At 39.8% G+C, this 25,871-nt stretch overlaps 2 protein-coding genes across 5 annotated transcripts in view; both read left to right on the top strand.

Moving 5' to 3' along the window:
- The window catches only part of LOC138982361 (S-acyl fatty acid synthase thioesterase, medium chain-like), a 36,955-nt gene extending 32,916 nt beyond the window's left edge, over nt 1-4,039 (top strand). For both annotated transcript variants that reach the window (XM_070355615.1, XM_070355614.1), the window contains exons 7-8: nt 1,212-1,297; nt 3,797-4,039. In XM_070355615.1, the coding sequence (XP_070211716.1) occupies nt 1,212-1,297; nt 3,797-3,921 (211 nt within the window). In that variant the 3' untranslated portion in view covers nt 3,922-4,039. The remainder of the gene's footprint in view (nt 1-1,211; nt 1,298-3,796) is intronic.
- A 6,324-nt stretch (nt 4,040-10,363) lies between these two features.
- LOC138982360 (S-acyl fatty acid synthase thioesterase, medium chain-like) overlaps nt 10,364-25,871 on the top strand; it is a 104,320-nt gene continuing 88,812 nt past the window's right edge. For 2 of the 3 annotated variants that reach the window (XR_011460855.1, XM_070355613.1), the window contains exon 1: nt 10,364-10,726. The gene's annotated coding sequence lies outside the window, so the exon portion shown is untranslated. The remainder of the gene's footprint in view (nt 10,727-25,871) is intronic. The other variant, XM_070355612.1, reaches the window with a different exon arrangement.

Below are 25,871 nucleotides of genomic sequence, written 5' to 3'. Positions count from 1 at the left end.
GGGGGGGGGGGGGGGGGGAGGGTGTTGTGTTGTTGGTACATCTGAAGAATGATGAGGTAATAGCGCACAGTATAATAACAAGTCAAAATAAAATCAGGTGCAACATTGTTATGTTATATTAAAATTGTGTGCAGTTACTTCAAATAACCGTGAAGGGTAAGAGAGCATGCATGCTCAGTCATTGATGTGGTCACTCATTGGGCCTATGGGAGATCAGGGATTGGCTTGGGTTTTGTCCACTAGAGGTCCATTGACTGACTCAGCCATGAATCGATCAGTCATTTTGCAAACCAATCAGTCAAGAAAAAAACACCTTCCTTCCGCCATGAGACTGCCGCAATTGTGCATTACGGCAGTGAGGAGAAACTTGTTTACAATGTAAAATGAGAGGAAAATTCAATTCAATTCTTCCTGGAAAAGTAGGGGCGACCACCCCCAACCAGGCGCGTCCACAGGTGGCAGATAGTGGGGTGGCCTTCAGATATGGAGGTTAGCTACGAGATAAGCCAGGCTTGCCAGGACGAATAAGCAGTCGCGGACCAAATGGTGGTGGTTCCTGAGCAGGATGGGGCAGCGTAACAGGTGGCACTGTTACACTCAAGAAATACCCCAGGTGTCCAATTATGGGAGCACCATGCGATCAAGAGCCGCATTATAAGCTCTAGCCCTGGGGAAGCTCACCTCCGATAAACAAACCAGCCAGCTATATATATGGCCAAATAGCCAGTAGACTGGACTCGACAGCCCTGTAAAGCCACCAGTCTAGGAGAAGGACCACTCTGATATAAAAACACGCTGAAGTCGTATGAGCTGGGCCATGTATGGCGCAACAACTTTTGTTTCTTTTTCGGCGCTGGAAATGGACGGCGAGACATTTTGTTTTCTTTGTCAGTGGAAATTGCGCGCTCAGCCGAGGTAAACGTAGGATTGGAGAGCGAAACAAAGTAGCCGATCCCAGTTTTTAAAATATTCCAACTTTCGTCTGCTCGCTAAGTCTTGCAGCGCTCCCAGTCTTACTGCGAGTTCTTTCGATCACGATTTTCGCCAAAATAAGACGAGCTGACTGACTCGTCTGCATGTCTATCGGTCTATTGACCGATTGAGACCCACGTGTGTCGGTCTTTTCCGAATTTAACATGGCAAAAGACCGATGACCGACGCCCAAGCCACTCCCTGGGAGATGTTTATGTGTATGACATTTTGTGTTTCAGATATGATCCATCAAATGTGCCTCCTTTACTCCCCTGTGACTTTACCTTCTTTGATGGTGTTGATGATGATGACCATGATTATCCAAGTATGCTCCTCTCTCTCTCTCTCTCTCTCTCTCTCTCTCTCTCTCTCTCTCCTCTCTCTCTCTCTCTCTCTCTCTCTCTCTCTCTCTCTCTCTCTCTCTCTCTCTCTCTCTCTCTCTCTCCTCTTTATGTGGTGGGTCATTCTCAGATTACTGTCCCAGAGGGGGATGATATTCCATCAAGTCAAGAAAATGTTGCATCTGTTGTGTGTCTGAAACAATAAAATGATGTTTCCAACCCATATTTTATTGGGATTTTTTTCTTGTCTATTTTTTTGCCATTTTAGTTTGCTGAAAATAAGCTGCTAAGTGGAAGCAGCCATTTTGTGACATTCCTCTCTTGATGAAAAACACATGTTCATCTCCATTATACAACAAGTAAAGAGTACAAACAAAATGTACAGGTGAAAAGAGTGCTGTAGGTGATCGATGCACATGTGTATGCAGACAATATCCGTTTTTATTATATTAAATGTGGTGTTATGGAGAAATTTTACAGCTGGTTCCAAAATGATCTTCATTTGAGCTATCGCATTAAAGTACCACAGAAAATCACTCCTGGGTGCATAATGACAATGAGTTGGAACTTCTGTGTAGGGACATGTTATTTGTGATTGCGACACAAACACATCTGGGTTACTAAATCTTTTGATATGTTGCTGGTAACTGCATTATTAATCTCAGAAGGTGAAGTGTGGTGTCAAGCATTTTGTGCCTGAACAAAATGTTTTTTCATTTAATCACATAATGACACACTTTCTTTTTTTAAACACTGAACACAATTTCATCCTGACATGACTGTGGAATCATGCACGCTGTTAACACTATAAATGGTTGGTTATTGGACAAATGACTTGCAGTCTTACTTTTGTGTCTTAAGTGTCAACGCCTCAATGTCCCCCTCAATGTCCAATGCAAATACATGTACAGTCGAACTCGCTTAAGACGAATCACTGGGGATCGGAAAAAAAAGTTCGTCTTAACCAAAATTCGTATTAAGAAAATTGATTGATTTTTTATTTTTTATTTTTGTTTTTTTATAAGTCTTGTACATTTTATGGTGTTTCAATTTGTTTCTTTCGCAACTTTCATGCTGCTTCACGTTTAGACAATAAAGTGACATATTCAGTTACATGTTCATGTGTGTCTCATGTTGAGTGATGATTGTTGAGTTTGAGTGAGAGTGAGCACACAGATGTTTCATCCAGTTGTTACGTTTTTGGTCACACACACGCACACACTGACACTGTCCACATTCGCGGTGTTCCTATCATTTGTCCGGAATCACTTACCTTGGCGACGGGTAGCAAACCTTGGCCAATTTAGTTTTTTTTTGTTTTGTTGCAACATGATGTTCAAATCCAAATCGATAGCACTGACTGACTGATAAACTATCGCGAACCGGCGAACGCAAACGTTGAGAGTGTGGTTTCCCTTGTCCAAGGGAAACCACTCTGGCATCTATATTTTTTGGCAATGGCGTCCGTTCAAAACATTGATGTTTCGTTTTTGGTATTCGCGAAGGAAATAAACGTCAGTCAGTCATTCATGTTCAGTGTCTGAGCTATCAATCACTTTGATTCTAAATTTGAAATTGTTTTGTGAGTACAGTGTAATCAGTTTAACTTTATTCAGTGATCGGTTGAGCAATGGTTCAAGAAGTTGACGCAAGGGAAGACTTTGACAAATTTATTCAAACTTCTCAAATTCCCATGATATGTCGATCTCGGGACGAGTTTAAAGATTTCGTCATAAGCGTGAGTAAATTACAGACATTATGCATGCTTGGGAATCCAAAAAGTGCTCGTTATAAGCATAAATTCGTTACAAAGAATTCGTTTTAAGCATTTTTTTTAAGCATGAAGAAAGAGGTATTCAGTTGGGAACTTAAAACTAATACGTTATAAGTCAAAATTCGTAACTAGCGTGTTCGTTTTAAGTGGGTTCGACTGTACATGTATTCCCATACAAGGAAAACTGAAAATGTTCTTTTAATTTTGTTTGTCATTTACAGTTTCACCACACCCTTGTTTTTTTCATATTCAGTTATCAACATTCTTCTTTGAACTTTATTTTTCAAGGTCCATGTATTTTTCTAGGTCCATGTCATGCCTTTTGGGCCATGATTCTGAGAATGACTCTGATATACATGTATGATTAAAGTGTACTTGCATTTGTGTTTTATATGTAGTAAGAACAGGTTGTAACATTAAGCTTGAGCCCAAAACCTTTATACTATGCATTAAAGGTCAATCTCTGTCTCTCATGAATGCAGAAAAAGTTAAGTTTATATTTTTTCTTGAAAATGAACTAGAGAGGATTTTTGGCCTCTCCTTGTGGTACAAAGAGAAGTGACTCCAGGTCTTTGAAACAAGAAGTTGATTGATTAGTTGGTTGGTACATTGATTGATTGTTTTTGCTTTTCAAAATTTAAGGTAAGAGTTGGACTGCAATGTCGTTGACCATCTCATATGATTCACTTTTAATGTTTTCTGTGTTCAGAATGGAAGGAACTGACGGAAGGTTCCTTCACACTCCACAGACTGCCTGGAGATCATTTCTATTTAAAAGACACCGACAACCAGAAGAAAATGCTGACATGTATACAAGGAGACTTTCCCAGTTAGCCACACAAGTATGCATGTCCATGTGGACTGCATGATTATTGTGAAAATTCAGATTTATGAATGTATTTGTATTGTACCAAAAGATGATTTATTAAACTACTGTTTAAACCAAACAAAAGTGATGAACACTTTGAAATCCCTTTTTATCATGTCTTATTAGATTGTGAATGTACTCTTTGTCTTTGTGCTCGCATCAACTAGCATTCTGAAGAGTTATATGGAGATATTATTCTACACAGTTGATGAAAACGTGCAAAGGAAAATAATTTCCACCCCATGACTTCCTTTTGATGCTGTTTTATACTGCTAAGTAGATCAGTTTTCTATGCAAAATGTTGTCTCCTTGATTTAAAAGTTAATTGGTTTTGAATTTTTTGTTCTGCCATTGAAGAATCTAAAACAGTTAATCCGTGATGTATCTGGTCCAAATAGGTCAATTATTGTTATTCATGGCTCCTAAATATTCTGTGCTCTTTTGCAAAGAAATGACTATCTCTGTTATCCTAAACAGGCATGAAAAGAGCTTGTTTTGGCAGCTTTCGTACAAAGTCAATGAAACTTGGTATTTTTTCAAACGGTTAGCTGCCTGAGGCATGACTGAAAGCCCTAGGGGCTCCGTGCACCTGCAGTTGACCGGTCCAGTAACTTTAAGTTTAGAACACCGAAAACTAGAAAAGACAATCTGACATTAAAAAGGAAAGAAAATCTCAAGGTACAGAATTGGCAGAAATTTTACACAGCATTAACTCACTCCCTACTGTGCGATTTTTCCTATGCTTTCCACTGTATACTGGCCATTTGTATTAGTTGGTAAAAAAATCATTACTAAAGAAGTACTCAACACAGATATTTGAAACTTTCAGGGTTTACTGTTGATGCCCTTCAGTGCAAAGTTTCAAGTGTTTTACTTAGAAAATAGCTGATTTAGGTGGGGGGTATAAATAACCCTTTTTCTGGCATCAAAATTACGCTGAACGCAGGGCCATCACTTCAAATTCGCGTGGTTTACTCACTCACTACGAACCACTGCGCATGCACACCACTTCCCCACGAACCACTGCGATAGCAGTGTTTCAGCACGTGGCAGTGTTTCAGCACGTGTCGTACTGGTAGACGCCATTGTTGTTATGCAAATTTGCACAAAGCCAGCGAGTACGAAATCAAACCTCGCGTCATCGTTCTACAGCAGACAGAAGTGAAACTAGCTTGGTAATTTGCAGACGATTGGTTAAACTTGAGAGCCAGCCTCTCTATTTTCGTACAAAAATTGACGTCATTGAGCTAAAAAAATCCAAAGGTCAAACACTGCTATCGCAGTGGTTCGTGGGGAAGTGGTGTGCATGGGACCACTGCGATAGCAGTGATTCGTAGGGAGTGAGATAAAGGGTTTTCAGCGAACTGAGTAGCCTCTCCTTTGTTTTACATTCAGTCAAGTTTTACATACAAATTCTTCCAGATGATATCCCAAGACCATTTTTTACATTTAGTCAAGTTTTGACTAAATGTTTTAACATAGATGGGGAATCGAGACGAGGGTCGTGGTGTATGAGTGTGTGTGTGTGTGTGTCTGTCTGTCTGTGCGTGTGTGTGTGTAGAGCGATTCAGACCAAACTACTTGACCGATCTTTATGAAATTTGACATGAGAGTTCCTGGGAATGATATCCCCGGATGTTTTTTCTTTTTTTCGATAAATACCTTTGATGACGTCATATCCGGCTTTTTGTAAAAGTTGAGGCGGCACTGTCACACCCTCATTTTTCAATCAAATTGATTGAAATTTTGGCCAAGCAATCTTCGACGAAGGCCGGACTTCGGTATTGCATTTCAGCTTGGTGGCTTAAACATTAATTAATGACTTTGGTCATTAAAAATCTGAAAATTGTAAAAAAAAAAATTTTATAAAACGATCCAAATTGACGTTCATCTTATTCCTCATCATTTTCTGATTCCAAAAACATATAAATATGTTATATTTGGATTAAAAACAAGCTCTGAAAATTAAAAATATACAAATTATGATCAAAATTAAATTTTTGAAATCAATTTAAAAACACTTTCATCTTATTCCTTGTTGGTTCCTGATTCCAAAAACATATAGATATGATATGTTTGGATTAAAAACACGCTCAGAAAGTTAACAAGTCGCGTAAGGCGAAATTACAACATTTAGTCAAGTTGTCGAACTAACAGAATGAAACTGAACTCACTGCATTTTTACAGCAAGAGCGTATACTCGTAGCATCGTCAGTCCACCGCTCGATGCACAGGCAGTGAAATTGACAAGAAGAGCCCGGTAGTAGTTGCGCTGAGAAAGATAGCACGCTTTTCTTTATCTCTATTCTTTTTAACTTTCTGAGCGTATTTTTAATCCAAACATATCACATCTATATGTTTTTGGAATCAGGAACCCACAAGAAATAAGATGAAATTGTTTTTAAATCGATTTCGGAAATTTTATTTTAATAATAATTTTTATATTTTTAATTTTCAGAGCTTGTTTTTAATCCGAATATAACATATTTATATGTTTTTGGAATCAGAAAATGATGAAGAATAAGATAAACGTAACTTTGGATCGTTTTAAAAAAATATTTTTTTACAATTTTCAGATTTTTAATAACCAAAGTCATTAATTAATTTTTAAGCCACCAAGCTGAAATGCAATACCGAAGTCCGGCCTTCGTCGAAGATTGCTGGGCCAAAATTTCAGTCAATTTGATTGAAAAATGAGGGTGTGACAGTGCCGCCTCAACTTTTACAAAAAGCCGGATATGACGTCATCAAAGGTATTTATCGAAAAAAAGAAAAAAACATCCGGGGATATCATTCCCAGGAACTCTCATGTCAAATTTCATAAAGATCGGTCCAGTAGTTTGGTCTGAATCGCTCTACACACACACACACACATACACATACACCACAACCCTCGTCTCGATTCCCCCCTCTACGTTAAAACATTTAGTCAAAACTTGACTAAATGTAAAAACGAAGAGATCGAGGTACAGAAAAGCGTGCTATCCTTCTCAGCGCAACTACTACCCCGCTCTTCTTGTCAACTTTCACTGCCTTTGCCATGAGCAGTGGACTGACGATGCTACGAGTATACGGTCTTGCTGAAAAATTGCATTGCGTTCAGTTTCATTCTGTGAGTTCGACAGCTTGACTAAATGTTGTATTTTCGCCTTACGCGACTTGTTTCATTTTCTTGTGTGTCCACTTGTTAAAAAAATGTAACTTTTCTTGTCTTTTTTTGTGTCTGTTTCGGTTTTGAAAACAAAACGCATTTCAATTCCTTGGTTTAGACTCGGCATGTGTTTTTACGTGAACCAAACATTTTCGAGAGCGAGGCTGCCCATCCTCTAGCTGTTACCAGCGTGCTTGCTGAAGGCGAGTTAATTTGTTGTTTAAAAAATAAACACTCGCGACCACCACGACTCTTCGAAGCGAATTATATTTTGGCCTTCAGATTGACACATTCCGGTATGCATTTTACAAAACTGTTCAGACAACATCGCTCACACTTTTGCAATTATTATGGGGGCGAGGACGCCCCCATTCTATACGGATAGTTTCGAGGTTGACCATGGGCAGCGCCATTTTGTTGTGAAATACGTCATCAGTTTGTGTACACAGGAAGTTGTGACATCCGTCACCCTATGGGAGGGGTGACGTCAAAATTGTTCATCTGTAGAAAGTTGTGAAATCCGTCACCCTATGGGAGGGGTGACGTCAAAATTGGTCATCACAGAGTTTGTGTAACACAGGAAGTTGTGAAATACGTCACCCTATGGGAGGGGTGACGTCAAAATTGTTCAACAAAAACATGATATGTCGCTTTGTGCAGGGTCAACTGCAACAAACTCAAACCGAGCCATTCATACCTAGCTGTATTTGAGTGACTTATATACCCGACATTTTTATTTCTTATCTTTAGCACAGGTGTAGGAAAAATCATGAACCAAAATGTTATTTATTTTCTAATTTAACATTTTTTTTACAAATATGACCATGGTCTTTTAAACATACAGTGACATTAAACATTGTTATGTTAAAAAAAAGAAAAAAGAAAAAAAGCTTTTGTGCACAAATCAGAAAATACATTGTACATTTTACCTACAGGCCAAACCGTGAGTGTCTGTGGCAAAGCCCGACCCAGGAAATTGCACTGATCTAAATTGTCAAGAACAGGCGCTTGCATTTGGATGTGTCCAATGATAGTAGGTTTGGTTGTGATCAATCAGAATAATGTAGGAATAAAAATGTATGACAGTTTAGTATGATGACATGTAATTCACATATGCTGAAATATGATATTATACATCATGTAATATTATTATGGCTGTTGCCATGACCATGAAACCCAACAAAGGTTTAATGTAATGTAATTCAAAATACCAAAACCGAGCACCTATTAATCTCGTCTTTGCGCGTGAAGATTGAGGCCGTCTGCCAGTAGCGGTTAGGTCATACAGTGGAACCCCTCTCTAGCGACCTTTAAAATGTTGACAAAAATCGGTCCTTGTGGAGGGGGGTCCTTATAGAGGGAGGGGGGCGGAGTCAGGGGGCCACAAAGAAAGTCAGATTTAAAAAAAAAAGAAAACAGAGAAGTTTGAGTTGCTGACGACCGTTCCCTCTGAAAGCAAACTGCTTCGATTTCATGTTTGTCCTTGGTGTCCACCAGTTCTGGTGCATGTACTACCCTGGCCAAGTTTCCTCTCAAGACATCAAAGAGACCGCCCCAGTATACTCTACAGCCTCTGGGCGAACCACCTCTCATAGCTAAAACTGGGTCAATGACCCCTGGGAAGAAGGTCAGTGTCTATAAAATTTTACTCCTAGGCCTGCGGCCAGGGGGGGGGCGAGTATACCGGTACCATTTGAGAATCAGACCAAATGAGAATTGAACCATTTGAGAACATCCTTTTTTTTCAATCACTACATCGAAGGCCTGCGGCCCGGGGTTCACATGGGTTGGTTTGTTTGTTTGTTTCAAACCCACACCCATATACACACATTTCCCATTTAAACCATTTGTCGGCCCCCTGTCGATATTTATCGACTAAGTTCCTTGGTTTTCATTACTTTTGGGAAAAGAACCTCGACCAGAGTATCAGTTGAAAATGATGTAGGTTACATGGTGTACGTCGTTCTCCCAGGACGGTCGAGGTGCCCTCCTGAATTAGAAAGGAAACATAGCCTACTTTTGCCATCATACATTTTAGCTTGACGTATACACCGTATATATATATATGTTGTGACAACTTTAGAGCACTCTGAGTAGGGTCTGAGATGCTTGTTTTATGCACCTCATTAACCTGTCTTTGTAAAGTTTCATAACGCTGTTTACAAGCTTTTTGTGAAGAAATGTTAAGTCCTTTGTACTGGAAACTTGCATTCTCCCAGTAAGGTCATATATTGTACTACGTTGCAAGGCCCTGGAGCAATTTTTTGATTAGTGCTTTTGTGAACAAGAAACAATTAACAAGTGGCTCTATCCCATCCCCCCCCCCCCCCCCTTTCCCCGTCGCGATATAACCTTGAACGGTTGAAAACGACGTTAAACACCAAATAAAGAAAGAAAGAAAGCTTTTTGTGGCTTAAAATGGGTACTAATTTTTCATTTTCGTGACACTCCGTTAACGTGGCAATCTTTCTCGAGTGTTTTTTTTTTATCATTTCATTCTACTACATCAGCAATTATGAAAAATTAGTTAGTTAGCTGTTGCTTTTCGGGTCCAGCGGACCATAATAGGCCAAATCAGGACCCCAATTATGAAAAGAAACACGTTCAAGCCAATATGTGTGGAATTTCTTTTGGTGCAGACTGTATGCTTTCTGTTGCGTATTTAAACCTCCTCGGTGTGTTTGTTTCCATAGTCACCATTCCTCGTTATTGGGATTGAGGAAGGGGGATAAAACCACCATACAGTCCATCTGGGCCCATATTCAGGAAGGCTCCGACAGGGGTTTTGTCAGTACGAGAAGCAGAAACCTTTCGATAACCCCCCCTATCGTGGAATTCATCAACAACCGATAGTGCCTATCGTAGGCACTGTCCTACGATAAAGTTAGAGGTGCCTATCCCTACCGATAAGCACTGTTGTCGGTACGATAACTTTGATTTGAAGATGGCGGCCATCAGTTTGCAGCGTTACCGAAAAAGAAAAAACATTCTAAGATGGCGATTTTGGGGAACGGGATACATGCACAAATTCATATTCTGGATGCATGATATTTTGCAGTTGACTGTTGACGGATGTGATAACTGACAACACTCAGTTTGCGAACAGAATGGGTGCCTAGCCTCTTGTCTCGCAAGTGATACTCGCGTTGCGGTTTCACGCCTCTCGTGCATATCAAGATGTTTGCGTGGTGCCGATTTGATGTGAGCCAGCCACGGTCAGCCAGCCACAGCAAGCGGAGCCTTGACAGGGCTCAGCTGCTGCGTCAGGCGCACGCGCAGAGCGACCGTAAACAAGGGAATCCCCCCGCTAGCTATCGGGGAGGCTGTCCGATGCCTGTGAATTCGGCAGCACGACAAAAATTGTCGGACCAAGAGCTATCAAACTTCGGGGCGCTTGGCGTACGACAGGCAGTCTTGCATACGGGCCCTGGCTGTCAACAAGGCATCTTTGTCCTGTTACTTATTGTTATATGTGGACAGCTAGCCGTGTCATTTAAACACGAAGGACGTGGCGCCGAGTAGTTTGTCAGAGCAGCTGGTTGCCGTTGAGGTGCTGTCCGGGTTTTCCTGAATTCCTTCCTGAACCTTCTTGTACCTTCTTGTACCACACGCTGAACGAGGTGAGTCTCTCTCTCTCTCTCTCTCTCTCTCTCTCTCTCTCTCTCTCTCTCTCTCTCTCTCTCTCTCTCTCTCTCTCTGCCCCTCTCTCTCTCTGCCCCTCTCTCTGAACGAGGTGAGTCTCTCTCTCTCTCTCTCTCTCTCTCTGCCCCTCTCTCTCTCTGCCTCTCTCTCTGCCCCTCTCTCTCTCTGCCCCTCTCTCTCTCTGCCCCTCTCTCTCTCTCTGCCCCTCTCTCTCTCTGCCTCTCTCTCTCTCTGCCCCTCTCTCTCTCTCTCTGCCTCTCTCTCTCTCTGCCCCTCTCTCTCTCTCTCTGCCCCTCTCTCTCTCTGCCCCTCTCTCTCTCTCTCTGCCCCTCTCTTTAACGCAGTTTCTTCGACAACACTGACTGCAATCCGAAAGATGGCGAAAAGATGGCGGCCATGTGTGATCCTCCATAAAATGCCTCTGTGATTTTTTTCTTCTATTGTGCGTATTTCCATGATATGGCTATTGTTAACATTCATATGCTTCTCATACGTTATAAGGCTCGTGTTTGAGATAGATTCAAGGAGGAATTCAATGTTATTCATCAGTGGATAGTGTTTTTCTTCTAAAACCTTGATCTTCTACTTTTTCTAACAATTCTGTGGTGACTGGGGAGTTCTGCGATGGAAAAAGATTAACACTTGGATTCCATAGCTATATGCTTCATCTCAATGTAGGCACATCGTTTCTTGTGTTTATTCTTGTGTTGAAATCGTGAAAGTTACTAACTATTGAATTGAGGAAAAGCTGATAATTGTGTTGTTTTGACTCTATATAGAAAAGGGAAAGACGTAAAGTCAGACAATGACACGTACCGTGCATTCAATAACATGACTTTTACGTCATTGTCATTGTCTTGGTGTACACATAGACATAACCGAGTCTTTTTATATACGTCATAAGTTGAGGCGACATTCCAGAAATACATTATGTAACACATTGTGCTAATTTTTTCTGGATCATTGAATTATAGTGTGTTTTGGTGTTGACGGAAAGTTTTGATCTTTGTTTAACAACACAATGTTTAACAACAACAAAAGTGACAACATCATCATCAACAACAAAAACTATGAACAAATGCAACATCAACAACTACAACGTAACTCACATCAATAGATCTACACCAAATGAAACAATGACAATGTTGATTATGTAGAGGTTACATGCCGAGTCTCAGTGATTATTAAAAATAATGGTCGAAGTTAGCGGATCATGAAAAATGCGAGCTTCAGCGAGCTTTTTCATGACCGCGAACTGAGACCATTATTTTTAATAATCACTGAGACGAGGTGTGTAACCTCTTTATTCCTCCTTTCTTCAGTTATTCCAAAAAAACAGGAGTTTTTGTGCGAAAGTTTGATCGAATCCGAATCACTCAACCAGTCAACCTGCGCAGGCGATCGATTAATGCGCGGTTGTATAGTTCCGTGCAAATCATTCCATTCTGTTAACACTTCTTTTCAGTTTCCCTGTTTTGGACTAAAATCAAGTACACAGATATGCTGTTATTCTGCTGTGGCGGTAAAGGCAGATATTGTGTGTTCTGTTTATGTTTTAGTATCGCTTAGTGAATGTTCTTTCGTCACATGGGACTAGCAGACGAACTTTTGCACCCGTGTTCCAACGTTAATTACTGTATGAAGTTCAGTTTTCTGGGGAAAATAGTGTATGAAACCGCTTTATGTTGTTTAAATTGATGAGATGTGTGCATTTGGTTGCGTGTGATCTGTTTATAAAATGAAATATTGTTGAAAACTGACCGTCGGATTGCAGTCAGTGTTGTCGAAGAAACTGCGTTAAAAGAAGGGGAACTACTCTTGTCGCCAGAGTATGAGTTACTTGCCTTGGGAATTTGCTTGTGATGAACGGTTTGTGCACGGCAGATCTAGATTCAGAAAACAACCGAACTCATGGATTTTATATGGAGATTCATGTGTTCAGGCCTGTAGTTGTTAATTTAAATGCGGTATGTTTGTATTGTTTGCTCCAGAGATGTATACTTCGTACGTATAGAGCGTTCGGAACTTTTCAGTCGCAAAAGTAGTACCGAAACAGAACAGCTTCTCAACCCATTGCACTATCGAGGATTCAGGCTGTTGCTGGCTCGTTATTTGTTTGGTTGCTGGGTCATTATCGAAAAATAACTAGCTCTACAAGTTTACAGAGGTAAAGAAGCAGAGGGGGGAATAAGCTTAGTTACTAGACAAACATACACCAATGGGTGGGAAGAACAATGTCAATTTTTTTATATTTTTTTTTTATACATTTTATTTCCTTTATATACACATAAACACAGCATAACATACATCATACACCGAGTTTATCAACAAAGCGTATACACACGTACATACCTAGACAAGACACAGACATAGACAGTAGGGTGGGTTGTTGAAAAAACAGGGGATATGGAAGGGGGGGGGGGGGGGACTGAGGTTGTGGGGGGGGGGGGGTAACTGAGGTTGGGGGAGGGGAGGGGGGTAGGTGGGGACGGTGGTCACAATTTAGCCTCCAAGTATACATGGGGTTTAATTATCGGCATAAAAGTACTGTATAACCTGTTATGAGTAAATGGGTCAGGGGGTATATCACATTCAAAAATGTTCATACAAATCAATCAATACAATTATCCTATAGCATCAATGAAAAAAGTGTCTATATAAACACCACTCTTTTTCAAATTTACCATAATAATTATTTACACTAGCATTATACTTTTCGATCAAAAACCTTTCTTTAACAATTTTCACAAAAACATTTAGTGTTGGGACTGTCTTATTTAATTTGGCTCCAAATATACTTTGTTTGGCAAGGAGAATAAACAAATCAAAAACAGCATCCGTATGAAAGTTGTCTAAATACCCTAAAATGACAAGCTCTTTTGACAAATTCAAATTACTGCAATGTGTGAAATTTTGACATAACCATTCTGTGAAATCAGACCAAAAAAGCTTAACTCTTGTGCACTCCCAAAACAAATGTATTAAGGTTTCCTCTTCCTGTGTACAAAAGCTACATAGTGATGTGTCGGAAATTTTCATCAAAAATAACAGGCGTTGAGTGGGAAAAATTCTATATAGTATTCTATATTGGAACCACCTTAGGTATGTGTCTTGTGTAGTTCGCCTTATTGTCAGAAATACCTTTCCAACATTTACATCAAAATTCAATAAATTAGCCCATTTTTCCATGCACTGTAGATTGCCATCATTTTTCACAAGATGGGTATATATATGTTTTACTCCACCTTTAGCTATTTGTTTCCATACAACATCATCACCAATATGAAAAACATTGTTTAAAACTGCATCTAACTTTAGTCTTTTATGAAAATTCTTAACTGAGCGCATAACGCCCTCGAAAAAAACAAAATTCAGTTGTAAATTTGGATGTTTCAATTTAAAATCGTTATATGACAAAAACCCATCAGCTCTCATCAAGTGACCGACTGTAATAATGCCATTTTCCATCCAATTCCTGTTAAAAATAACCTTTTTATCTATGCAAATATGTACATTATAATACAGACGCTCTGAAGCAAAATCACTCAAGGAGATGGGGACACATTTGCATGCAAAATGTTTGTAATGTTTGAAAACATCTCTCCAGAAAGGATTCTGAACTCTTTGCATCAATATGTTTCCAAACTCACCTCCTCTCTTGTGAATGTTATGTACAAGTGGACACAGAGCTTTCAGAAGTTTAGTTACTTTTCCTTCACTACAAAGGACTCGCTGTAACCATGATATCTTCAGAGCTGACAAAAAGCATTTCAAATCCACCATTTTAAGCCCACCCTCTTCAAACGACTGATATGTTGTTGTTCTCTTTATTCTATCTTTCTTACCATTCCATAGAAATGAAAAAAATAACCTATTCAAATCAAACAAAAACTTATCATCAGGGTCTGGTAAACTCATAAACAGATGAGTTAACTTAGACAGCGCCAAACTCTTAATAACTGTTATTTTTCCAAAGGGTGTTAAATTTCTTCTGGACCAGGACCTGAACAAATTCTCAATTTCTACCAATTTATGTTCATAATTAAGGGGTATAATGTCATCTAAGTTGACTGAAAAAACAATGCCAAGAACTTTAAATGTTACAGGGTTCCAACTGACCATAAGTTCCGGCATAAATTTAATATTGCAATTTGTATGTGAGCCTATCCAGACTGCCATAGTTTTCTCATAGTTCATTTTCAGACCGGATATAGAGGCAAATTGCTTTAAAACGTTCATACATGCACAAAATGATTGTTTTGAACCATCCAGAAACAGGGCGGTGTCATCTGCAAACTGGGATATTAATATTTCATCATCTGCCACCTTTATACCTTTTATCTCTGTACTCTGGCGGATCATAATGGACAGAAATTCGGCACATATTAGATATAAATAAGGTGACAATGGATCTCCTTGTCTGGTACCTCTTTGTACATCAAACCAACTGGAATATTTACCATTCACAGAAACACATGATCTAATATTATTATAAAAAGTGAAAATCCATCTTTTAATGTCATCACCGAAGTTGAATTTGCACAAACATTTATCAATGAAGGACCAAGAAACGCTGTCGAAAGCTTTTTCAAAGTCAATGCACATTAAGAGGCCACGTATGTTATGCTTATTCACATAAAATAAAGTATCATATAATAACCTTATGTTTTGGCCAATGTACCTTCCTTTAATAAAGCCTGTCTGATCTTCATGGATCAAGTTTGGTAACACAGACTTTAACCGTTCAGCAATACAGGATGAAGCAATCTTATAAACTACATTCAACAGTGTAATGGGTCGCCAATTTTTCAAAAAGCTTTTATCCTTTCCATCCTTTGGTATACAGGTAATAACACCCTGTCTCTGGGTGATAGACATCTCTCCCTTTTCAAAGCTACAATTCAGGGATCTCAAGAGAAAAGAACAGAGATCTTTAAAAAAGAACTTAAAAAACTCAGCTGTATACCCATCTGAACCAGGGCTTTTGTCGTTATTTAACCGTTTAATAACTGCCATCATTTCTTGCATGGTAATTTTCCCTTCCAAACAATCTCTTTCTTCATTGGAAAGTGCTGGGTGTTCTAAGTTTTCATCAATCGTTTCATTTACCAAATTTGTGTCTCTTGTGGAATACAATTCTTCATAAAAACACTTGACCTCATTACATATAAGGTCACTATCATGTATAACCCCGTTCTCAGTCTGTACAAAACACATTGCTTTCTGCACATAATTCCTTTTTTCCAGGTTACAAAAATAATTGGTATTCTTCTCACCATCACAAATCCACCTGGCACGTGATCTCACAATAATACCATCGACTCGCTTCTGCCGCACTTCACCCAAATCTCGCTTCTTCTGTTCTAACAATTGTACATTACTTTCATTCACCTGATTCTCCAAACATACAATCTCAGCAAGGATTTCTCTTTCTTTCCTATCACTTTCTCTTTTTTTATGTGAGGCGTAGGAGATACATTTACCTCTTATCTCCAGCAAAATCATTTCAAAAAATAATTGATCATTAATCATCAACACCAAATCTTCATCCTCAATCAAATGTATATTATTTCTGTCATAAACAGGTACAGCATATTGTATTTTCAAATCTAATATTACTTGTTTAACTAGTCCAACAAATGTTATATCTTTTAATAGTGAGTTATTAAACTTCCATAGTGGTCGGTGTCTTTTTACAATGTCAGTATTAAAACATAAAGACACAGGTGAATGATCCGAATTATAACTGGGCATAATATCAACACCATTAACAATTAATCCCAATTGTTCAGATGTTAAAAAATAATCCAGTCTACTTCTTTGTACACCATTAAATCTTGACAAAAGTGACAACATCATCATCAACAACAAAAACTATGAACAAATGCAACATCAACAACTACAACGTAACTCACATCAATAGATCTGCACCAAATGAAACAATGACAATGTTGATTATGCTTAGTTACTAGACAAACATACACCAATGGGTGGGAAGAACAATGTCAATTTTGACACGATCAAAAACGGCACATTGCCTTGAAATTATTGAAAATAAGAAAGATCCAGATCAAATAACTTTTCGCTGTGATAAATTCTACTATCCTTTCTGGAAAGCTGTTCTGATACAGGTATGTCACGGATCTACCTTCAAAAGGCTTCTCAACATCCTGGAAAGATTATCACCGAGAAAATGGGCATATGATACCATTGTCCTTGTCTTATAATCACACCGGTGACACTGTGACGGTTCCCCTACGCTTTGTGTTCGGTGCCCTGACCCTTTGTGTTCGGTTCCCACTCGGTTCCCACACGCCAAAATTCGCGGACAAGATCGAGGTACTGTCACCCAAAACATCCATTTATGGTAGTATTACGCAATGTTGCTCTCTGAGAATGGTCTTGTTAGATCTGTGAGTGTTTACACTACATGCCTAGGTGCTGTTGGATTGAAGGTTTTTGACATTTTTGCCGTTATTAGGTAGAATGCCTTCCACTTTACTGCAAAACTGCATAATTCGTAGCATCGGCAAGAAATATCCTACCAAAAAATGCCTGCTTGGAACTGTCGTTGGTCCAGCAAAAAGTTCAACATGTCTGTAGCAGACAGCCCAAGTTTCAAGATTGTAGGGCCATCCAAACAGCCGTAATAATAAAAACAACAAAAGTAGTCAGTGAAATTGGCTGTGTTCGGTCCCCCCACACTTTTGTGACGTAGGCGTGACGGTTCCCATAATTCATTGTGTCGGTCCCCACTTTCTGTGTCGGACCCCACTTTCGACCTAATTTCTCTGTGACGGACCCCACAACCAGCCTATTTTGTGTCGGTCCCCACACCTTCTTGGATTTATGACTTGCCGGTTACTTGTATCATTGTATTCATTGAATCTAATTGTCTCGGAGTCTTGTGTCACATAGGAATTCTTCCCAGTTGTTGCACTTAGAGTCAAAACTCGAATCTTCAACCTTAGTGACGAGTGTTTGTCAACGTTATGAGATATAATATCATTAAAGTTCACAAATTCTTCTCCACAGTTGTAGCATCGATAATCCATTTGAACCTCTGAAACCCAAGAAGATTTTCCTTTGTTTATAACCAATGTAAGATTATTAAAAAAATATTTGAATAGAAGCATTGGCCATTGTTGTGATACTTTGACTTGCAGCAATTTGGCACATTTTTAAAATAAAAGATCCACCTGTCGTATGTGAGATTCAGTTTTCAGAGCAAATTGCTGCCCAGGGACTTCTAGTGGTGACTGAAAAAAAAAAAGAGTACTTGCCTATGTCAAGTATGTGTCTTTATCCACGCTTGTTGTAAGAGGCAACTTTTCCCAGCTCCTTGTGTTCATGACTGCTTTCTCTTAAAATTAATTACTTTATGACAGTCAGAATACAATGGAACAAGGCTACATAAACCCTGACAGCCTACGACAACGGCCCGACTAAGGCTCAACACCGCGCCAATAAATTCAGCATTGGGCCAATGTTGGGCCATGATTGCTCCGTTTTCGTAGGCTATCAGGGTCAAAGATACATATTGGTAAACTAGTAAAATACATGTTCAGCATCATCAGCAATACCACAAAAGGATTAAAAAAATCCTATTAGCTGTATGTCAGCGGCACAATGCAACCAGAACCAGCGTTTATGTGGAGTGATCGGGTGCTGGTCACTACCGCGAGCGTCACTACCGCGAGTACCACTACCGCGTCTCACACTAAAGTTGTGTTTCCGTACCCGCGACAGCGTTTTTCCAGCGGCGCGACGAAAATCAAGCACATAGAAAATGACCAGGAGTGTTTCCACACGCGCGACGCGTTAGCGGCGCGACAAGCGGCAAGCGACGCGATTTTTTTGAAAGGGTCCTGGAGCGATTTTTTCGCGTTGTCGCGCGGCAACGCGGGAGTTTACAGATTTTACCGCATGTTTAAAACGCAAGTACGGAAACACGTCACGCGTTTGCGCGCGTTTTCTTTTGTCGCTGCCGCTGTCGCGGGTACGGAAACAGAACTTACCGCGAGTACGACACTACCGCGAGTATAACACTACCGCGTGTCACACTACCGCGAGTATAACATTACCGCGTGTCATTTTATGACTTCCATGGCTGAAGGCAAAGGTTGAAATGTTTCCTTGAAATATAAAACAAAAAGGCCTGGTCTGTTCTCTGAACACTAATTCAATGTTTGTCATGCTAACCAAGAACTCAAAACGATCAGAACACACTATCAGAATACATATAGAATGGGTTGCTTCCAATCAAAGTTAGAACACAAACTCACAAGAAGTAAGTTTGCATGCGTTCTCTCTACGGTTATGGTACTCGCGGTTGTGGTACGCGCGGTAGTGTGACACGCGGCAGTGTTATACTCGCGGTAGTGTCGTACTCGCGGTAGTGTGACACGCGGTAGTGTTACACGCGGTAGTGTCGTACTCGCGGTAGTGTGACACGCGGTAGTGACGCTCGCGGTAGTGTCGCATAACCGGAGTGATCTGGAAAGGTGTCAATCTCTCTCTCTCTCTCTCTCTCTCTCTCTCTCTCTCTCTCTCTCTCTCTCTCTCTCTCTCTCTCTCTCTCTCTCTCTCTCTCACACACACACACACACACACACACACACACACACACACACACACACACACATACTGATGTCATCTGACTTACTTGGTATCACAAAAGGTGCTGCCTTGCCGGTTTTTGCTGAAAAATAACTCCGAGACAATTAGATTCAATGAATACAATGATACAAGTAACCGGCAAGTCATAAATCCAAGAAGGTGTGGGGACCGACACAAAATAGGCTGGTTGTGGGGTCCGTCACAGAGAAATTAGGTCGAAAGTGGGGTCCGACACAGAAAGTGGGGACCGACACAATGAATTATGGGAACCGTCACGCCTACGTCACAAAAGTGTGGGGGGACCGAACACAGCCAATTTCACTGACTACTTTTGTTGTTTTTATTATTACGGCTGTTTGGATGGCCCTACAATCTTGAAACTTGGGCTGTCTGCTATAGACATGTTGAACTTTTTGCTGGACCAACGACAGTTCCAAGCAGGCATTTTTTGGTAGGATATTTCTTGCCGATGCTACGAATTATGCAGTTTTGCAGTAAAGTGGAAGGCATTCTACCTAATAACGGCTAAAATATCAAAAACCTTCAATCCAACAGCACCTAGGCATGTAGTGTAAACACTCACAGATCTAACAAGACCATTCTCAGAGAGCAACATTGCGTAATACTACCATAAATGGATGTTTTGGGTGACAGTACCTCGATCTTGTCCGCGAATTTTGGCGTGTGGGAACCGAGTGGGAACCGAACACAAAGGGTCAGGGCACCGAACACAAAGCGTAGGGGAACCGTCACAGTGTCACCGGTGTGATAATGATGATAAGATATCTTTAAATCAGGAGTCTGTGGAAAGTGTAGCACAGTCTACAATTAGACTGGATCATGATGGCTCTAAACTCTTGGTTATGCATATTTATGACAACCAGAACATTTTGTTTCAAGGGAAAAAATGCCGTCAATGGATTGCAGAGGATTTTGAAAAATTACAGACAATTGTACATGTACTTGCTGACACCTCAAAAACTGCTACAGACAATGATCTGACAAAAGTCTGGAAAATGACAAGCCTCATCTCACCTCCAGTTTCTGATAAAGAAGAAAATTCGTGCAACTCATACAACCTACTGGATAAAATCCTCAACCAAAACAACGAGGAAGAAATCATATCTTACCAAAATGCTCTCACTGACACCAACATCAACGACACTTCTGTTGAAGACACTTCTGGTAGTTGCAATGTAAACACATACAATATGCCAGAAGTAACAGCTATTAACAATGAATCTGCTTCTAATTGTAATGAGATCATTGACGACAGCAACAAAGAAACCAATACAAGTAAAACTCCTCTTGTTTCTGAAACCAGCATCTTCGTGCCTTCGAACGAAGAGCTTTATGATCTGGTGCTTCAGCTCCAAAGTGATTTGCTTGACTCACAAACGAGATCAGACAGAAAAGCAAAAGCCGAAAGGCAATACTACAGTGCAGAAATAGAAGAATTAAAGGGAGAAAACATGAGAATAAAACAGGAACTAGAATCAATGAATAAAAAGAATCAAGCATTGCATAATAAAATTCTTGACTTAAAAAACCCTCAGCTTTCTGCTACCAAAAATACCAAAGTCAAGTCTTCTGTGACTGCTTCAAACGAGCAGCCTCCAACCCCCTCTCCCGTCTCATCGGAACATCTCCAGTCCCCTAGTTGCTCTACTAACCTGTCAAACGAAAGTACGGCTGTGATTTCGATGTCTACATGTGATGAACATCAATCTGACGGTGAGTGGCCTGAGCTGTCATCAATAGAGTCTGACACTTCCACCCTCATCATTGGTGACTCAGTTGTGTCAGGCCTCCATCAGGCAAAGATGCACATTGACAATGAAAAATCACAAGTATTGTCTCTTTCTGGCCTTGACAGAGAACAACTTATTGGGCTCCTAAAAGGAACAGCAATACATCCCAACGTCACCACAGTTGTCCTGCATGTAGGGATCAACGACTGCAAGCGTGGTGGCGTCCTTGGAAAAGGAGCATGGCGCTCGATCATTGCACACACTCGGCGCTGTTTTCCAAAAGCAAGATTAATCATGTCTTCAATATTGCCCCACCGAGATCAACATGAACATATCACAGCATGTATAAATGAATCAAACGACAACTTAATGCAGCTCTGTCATCAACAGCACATTGATCTTGTCAACAATGACGTCAGCTTTTTCACCATACGAGGGGACATCAAAACAAGATGGATGAGGGATGCTCTACACCCCAACAACAGAGGGACAAGTGCCTTAGCTATCAACATCAAGCGTAGTTTCTCTGGCAACATCCCTGAAAACAAACATTCAACAACATCAAGACAATATCATAATGATGTTGGACGATCAGAAAAACGAGGAAACGATGATATATCATCATGGTGTGATAAGACCCAACCACGTCCTCAAAGGCAAGCGACTGCATCATTTGTTGGACGTCACTACGGACCCAAAACTTCAGGCCCGCCACAATACCAACAACCTCCAGGTCAAGTTCCTCAACCTTTAATGGCATTGTCAACTGCTCCGGGAGTCAGCCAACAACCGGGTGTACATGTATTTGCTGAGCCCCACCCTCGGATCAGTGCAAGAAACCTGGATCAGATGGCACTCACAGGAACAAAAACCTCCTCTCTTCCATTTCCCTAATATGCCACGTCAACAGCTGCCAGAATTGTATAGACCTGAACATATGTCTCTGCATCAACAGAGCATGAGATCAGAGGCTCTGAGTGCCCTCGACAAAAAGTTAATGTTTGATCTACTATCTAGAGCACTATCTTCCATTTAAACCCAGCGGTGTGCATCTGTGTCGCTTTTTGCAATATCAGTTATTGTGTTAGGATATAAACGGTTTCGTTTTAACCGAAGTCCTGAGTCTGAGACAGCTGCCTCTTTTCAAATAACCTTGTAAGTTAATTGTGTTCATTCTGTATAAATATGCGTTCCAAAAGTGGATTAAACATTGGACACGTGAACGTCTATCACTTGGGGAACAAACTGCATGATGTCAGTTTACTTCTCAATACGTCACCATCGCTTCATCTACTTGGGTTAACAGAGACAAGACTGTCAAACCTAAAGCATAATGATGATTCTGTTGAGATTCAAAATTATTCTTTTATAAGACGTGATGCTGCTCATCCAAATCACACGGGAATCGGTGTTTATGTGCACAACGATTGTTTTCATGTTGTGAAACGCCGGCATGACCTTGAACCACAGAGTGTAGAGTGTATTTGGCTAGAAGTAAGGCCAAACAATTCATCTTCTATTCTAGTTGGATTCTTATACAGAAATCCCGCCTGCACGGATGAATGGTTTGATGACTTTATAGATATGATGGACAAAGTCAACGTGTGCAATTGTAATATGCTATTATTGGGAGACTTTAATATTAACATGTTAGTAAACCAGTCTCAATGGCTTGACAAAACTGAATCGCTAGGTATTACTCAACTTATAAAAGAGCCCACAAGAGTAACTAGCATGTCTTCAACTCTTCTGGATCATATATACACGAACAATGATAGCATGGTTCTAAATGCTTCAACATCTAATATTTGCATGAGTGACCACAAACCGATCACGTGCACTTGGTCGTGTAAACGACCAAAGGTAATGTCAAAAGGTCATACCTATATCACGTATAGATGTTTTAAAAAATTTGACAAGTCTGCGTTTTTACTTGACTTAAGTTTGGCAAATTTCCAATTGGTGTCAAATTGTGTTGATCCTGAAGAAGCTGCATTGTTATTTGTCAGAACATTATTATCTGTTGTTGACAGACATGCTCCAATCCGCAGGAAAAGAGTTAAATTTTCGACTGTACCGAACTGGATGACAGGTGAAATTAAAGATGCTATGTTAGTTCGAGATTTTCTAAAAAAAAGTTTGAACTTTACAAAAAAATGCGAAACAAAATTTCTGAATTGGTGAAACTTGCAAAAAAGAAATATTTTCAAAATCTTATAATCGATAAAAATGACATATGTCAAATTTGGCGTGCAATGAATGAACTGACTAGTAAATCACGCAAAGCCCCATCATGTATTAATCCTAATATAACTGCTGATGATTGTAATAGTTACTTTCTATCTATGACCGACAATGTTCTTGATTCCTCAGCCAGTTCTGATCAGATTGGCTATAAGGTGCCTGAAGTACTCAGTCAATTTTGTAATGAGAAACTTTTGCCATCTGACTCGTTTGATATACCTGTAATCACAGTCGTTGAAGTTGGTGCACTAATTTCTAAACTAAATAACAAAAAAACAATGGACACAAACAATCTTAATTCACAAATTGTAAAAATGTCACTTCCTTATATTGTAAACAGTTTAACCCATGTATACAATCTCTCTATCAGGAAGAATGTCTCCCCATCAGTGTTTAAAACGGCTAAAGTTATTCCAATACCAAAGTCAAAAGACACCGATAGCCTTGACAACTACAGACCGATATCTATTCTCTCTATACTGTCTAAACCCCTGGAAAAGCATATACACACCCATCTCCTTAAATATGTTGAAGAAAATGCATGGTACAGTCAGCATTGCTCAAGTCCATCAAATCCGTGTGCTTGGAGTTGTAATTGATGATGAACTTAACCGGCACTCTCACATTGATACAGTTTATAAACGAGTTTCTAGGAACCTTTTCTTAAGTTACTTAACAAGCTCTGGTGCGTTGTTTCTGTGGATGCCCTCAAAATGTTTTTCCACGCACACTGTCTCTCTCACATTTGCTATGCATCTACTGTCTGGTGCAATGCCAGTGATGTTCATATAAAGAAAATTAACACACTTCACAAGAGAGGTGTAAAGTTATTAAACCGAGATCCCAATATGACTACTCAAGAAAAATACACTCAACTGAACATTCTTCCGCTACATCAGCAGTTCTTTTTAAATGCTAGTGTTTTCATGTTCAAAATGTACAACCATGAAACACCTTCATACATCCAAGACCTGTTTGAGCGTCCTCCTGGTAGAGCGAGGCTTTTGAATTATACGCTACCGCTCCCACGCATTGATTTGTATAAATCTAGTTTATCCTACTGGGGATCGCTTGTGTGGAATATACTTCCAATGTACTGTAAAACATGTCAAACCTTTCATCTTTTAACAAAAATGTTCGAAAATATCTTTGTCAAAAATAATTCTCTCCCTACACTTTAAAATCATAACTGTTACTGCATAACATCTTAATCATCATTTTATTAATCAATGAACCACGTTATTATAACTAGTGTTTTGTTAGTTTTAACCTGATTACAAATTCTTAGTTAATTAGTTATTCGTTTGGCTGTTCAATACATGTTATATAAATATATAATTGTAATGTATAATGTCATGTATGTCTAAAAGGGACAGGTTGGAAGATTAGGCATTGCCTAAAACCTTTATCCCTTTGTATTAAAGTTTTGAATCTGAATCTGAATCTCTCTCTCTCTCTCTCTCTCTCTCTCTCTCTCTCTCTCTCTCTCTCTCTCTCTCTCTCTCTCTCTCTCTCTCTCTCTCTCTCTCTCTCTCTCTTTGATTTCGTGGCATGTCTTATGTTAATGCGCTAAACGGACATTCCTTGCAACTTTGTTGTTTGTTTTAATGTGTACGTTACTTCATTGGCTTTTGTTCTTGTCGTTCACCAAAACTGTTCTTCACTGTGGATTCGATAATTACCTCAGGTCTGTTTGTTTGTTAGTTAGTTTTATTGTTTGTCTTTTCTTGTTAACTATTTCTTCGTCTTTTTTTTTCTTGACTTTTTTTTAACATATATATATATAATAATAATAATAATGCAAACTTTTATAGCGCTATTCTAGAAAAATGTCTACTCTTAGCGCTTTACAATACATACATCGACCAAGCATACTATACACGCACAGGCAAAGAAACCGACCAAACATAACCAACAAACTATACATGCACAGGCAAAGAAAACGACCAAACATACAATACACGCACAGGCAAAGATAACTACCAAACATAAACAAACATACTATGACCAAACATAACCAACATACTATACGCGCGCAGGCAAAGAGAACAATCAGCACATGTAATAATTACTGACAACTAATAATGCAGGCATACAATGACAATCCAATACACAGCCTAAGCACAAGAACCACAATAGGCTTCTATATAAAAACGTGTCAACAATACTATTTACACACACACAAGCAGTGCTGACACAAAGCGCAGAAAATATATATACACGTTATTTTAGGCACTAGGTAGGGGGTGAGGTGGGTCGGGATGGGGTGGGTGGGGAGATGCTGGAGGGGAAATCACTTGCGCTGAAAGAGGTGTGTTTTGAGATTTGTCTTGAATGTAGTGAGAGAATCTGTGTGTCTGAGAGGCAGAGGTAATCTATTCCAGGTCACAGGGGCTTGATAGGCGAAGGACCTCTCGCCACATGTCTTTGTTTGCACTGTGGGGAGTCGGAAGAGTCGAGTGTCGGCGGCGGAGCGAAGCTGACGAGAGGGGGTGTAGAGATTGAGGAG

The sequence above is a fragment of the Littorina saxatilis genome, linkage group LG12 (assembly GCF_037325665.1).
Source record: "Littorina saxatilis isolate snail1 linkage group LG12, US_GU_Lsax_2.0, whole genome shotgun sequence".
Lineage (NCBI taxonomy): Eukaryota > Metazoa > Mollusca > Gastropoda > Littorinimorpha > Littorinidae > Littorina > Littorina saxatilis.
The sequence above is the reverse complement of the archived record's forward strand: the minus strand, read 5'-3'. Positions and strand labels throughout refer to the sequence as shown.